The sequence below is a fragment of the Sitodiplosis mosellana genome, unplaced genomic scaffold (assembly GCF_009176505.1).
Source record: "Sitodiplosis mosellana isolate CC-2019 unplaced genomic scaffold, AAFC_SMos_1.0 Smas_scaffold_2433, whole genome shotgun sequence".
In the NCBI taxonomy this organism is placed as follows: Eukaryota; Metazoa; Arthropoda; class Insecta; order Diptera; family Cecidomyiidae; genus Sitodiplosis; species Sitodiplosis mosellana.
Genome location: NW_022597675.1, coordinates 1 through 2,340, shown reverse-complemented (window position 1 = coordinate 2,340; position 2,340 = coordinate 1). Strand labels below are relative to the sequence as shown.

The following is a 2,340-nucleotide window of genomic DNA, read 5'->3' as shown; positions in this document are numbered from 1 at the left end:
GTTTTCTTCACACTTTCCTTTCGATTGTTTGACAGATTGGCATTGGTTATGGATATGGATCCAGGCGAAGGTACTTCAGATGGCCGTGTGCAACGTAAGCCGGGCAGCGTTGCGGTCGAAATCAAGCAAGAGCCAGACATTAAAGATGAACCGTCGAATGGCATTAAATTTGATTTGATGACACGTCCAAATGGATGGTTTGAAGGCGATGCAGCCACAGCGACAGCGACATCGAACATCGAATCGAAACGCGAATCAGAAAGTGATTTTATCATCGACTTTGATTTGAATGATGTGAAAAAGGAAGTGAAGTGTGAAGAAGAGAAGCCAGAAAAAGGAAAAGAAAATGCTTCGTCAATGGGCTGGAGCTCAGATGCAGCCGAACCGAATGCTCTTGACGGTCAAGACAATGAACAAAGGGATGGATCAGAGGCCGGTCACAGACGTCCCAATGCGAACGGCAAAGGAAAGAAACGCGATGGATCGAGAAAGCAGAACAGACGAAAGATTCCGAGGAATAAGGCGGCGAAGAAACGAAAGGAGCACAAGTGTCATGTGTGTGGTTATGTTACATCGTATAAAGGTCAACTCAATGCACACATTCATAGTCACACAGGCGAAAGGCCATACAAATGTGATCAATGTTCAAAAAGCTTCACATTCAAATGTAATTTAAATCGGCACAAGCAAATCCACAGTGGAAGCAAACCATATGAATGTTCCGTTTGTGTCAAAACATTTACACACAAAAATAGCTTGTATTGTCACGTGCGAACTCACACTGATGATCTGGCTCATTCTTGTTCGAAATGTGGTCATCGATTTGCCGGAGAAGAGGCCAAACAACTACACGAGAAGAGCTGCAAGCGACGTCGTTTCGAATGCTATCTCTGCGAATTGAAATGTTTTGTCAAAAGCAGTCTCAAACGTCATATGCAAGCAAAACACACCGGTGAACGTCGATTTCAATGCAAAGTCTGTAAAAAGCGATTCACCCAGAAAGGTACACTCAATCGACATTTGGCACAGCATCGCGATCAGTTTCCATTTGTATGCATCAAGTGTGGTCGAGGATTTTCAACAGAAGGCGATAAAACGGCACATGAGAAGATCTGCGGTCGTCGTCAACATCAGTGTTACGTGTGCAAGGTGTTTAAGCTGCAAAATTCCAATTTACGCAATCACATGCGAGTCCATCATTCAGGTGAAAAGCCATTCAGCTGCAAGTGGTGTAGTGTACGTTTTGCAAACCAAAGCAACCGCAACAAACATATGAAGACATGTTATCTTTTAAGGAAATAAGAAAGTTCCATCATCTGCTGCGGTCATCATTCGATTCAACGCTACATCGTAAGAAAATAACAAATACCGAACGATTGGCTTAATTGAGCGATTGTTTCTTACTTTGTTTGAAATTTTCAGAAATATATCGAATTTAATTGAAATTTAATCCATTCTTCATATTTTCATCTAAACTTTCATCTTTCGGATAAAAAGTCAAATTGAATAGAACTTTGAATTGAAACTTTCTTTTTTTAAACCTCACTGTTGGTCAAAGACAATCTATTTAAATAGATGGAATTTCATACAAGGAAATCTTGTGCTCTGAACATTTTTGTAAAAATATTTTCGGATTTAATAAAGTTGTTAACGACTGCAACAGTGGTAGACTGTATATAAGAGAGTTTGGAACAATTACTTCATGCAATCATCCATCGTGGATTTTCCTTTAAGAAATCATTCTTCTTAAGCAAGGGGAGAGACACCAACGCTAGTTTCACTAATTTATTCTATTGTTTCCTAATGTATGCTATTTTTGCTAGTTTCCCTCAATAAAAGTGCTATTTTTTGCTAATATTTCCAATGTGCAACGTGACAGTTTGACAGTTCACGTACAAGTAACACTCATCAAGTTATTGTTGTATGCTTGGAAAGAAAGCAAAAAATTATATTTTGGCAATTTTTCTAGTGTTATTTCATAGAAAAGAACAAATTGTTCCATTTAATTTCATAAAATAACTCGAAAACTTTGTTTTAAACGGTTAAAAACAGTAAATAACAAATCGCTATTTCTTCAATAATATTGCTATTTTTTGCTATTTTTGCTATTTTCCTCTAGTATTTATATGAACTTCAAAAAAATAGCTAATGGTGTCTCTCCCCATGTTCTTAAGCTTCTAATCAAAACTTTGCTTTAAAAAATGTTTAATTCTCTCACAACAAGCTTTTCTACACCCATCTGTGTGATAAAACTATTTTCATATATACTGATACGCTGAGACTGTGATAAATCGTAATCTTTACAGAAATTCGTTCAGAATTATGAGTAAGCAATGAATT

At 37.4% G+C, this 2,340-nt stretch overlaps 1 protein-coding gene across 1 annotated transcript; it reads left to right on the top strand.

Moving 5' to 3' along the window:
• The first annotated feature begins 51 nt into the window (after nt 1-51).
• Nucleotides 52-1,338, top strand: LOC129571422 (gastrula zinc finger protein XlCGF57.1-like). Its single transcript, XM_055451224.1, has one exon. It carries the CDS (start codon nt 55-57, stop codon nt 1,300-1,302), a length of 1,248 nt encoding a protein of 415 aa, XP_055307199.1. The 5' UTR covers nt 52-54; the 3' UTR covers nt 1,303-1,338.
• Nucleotides 1,339-2,340: the final 1,002 nt, after the last annotated feature.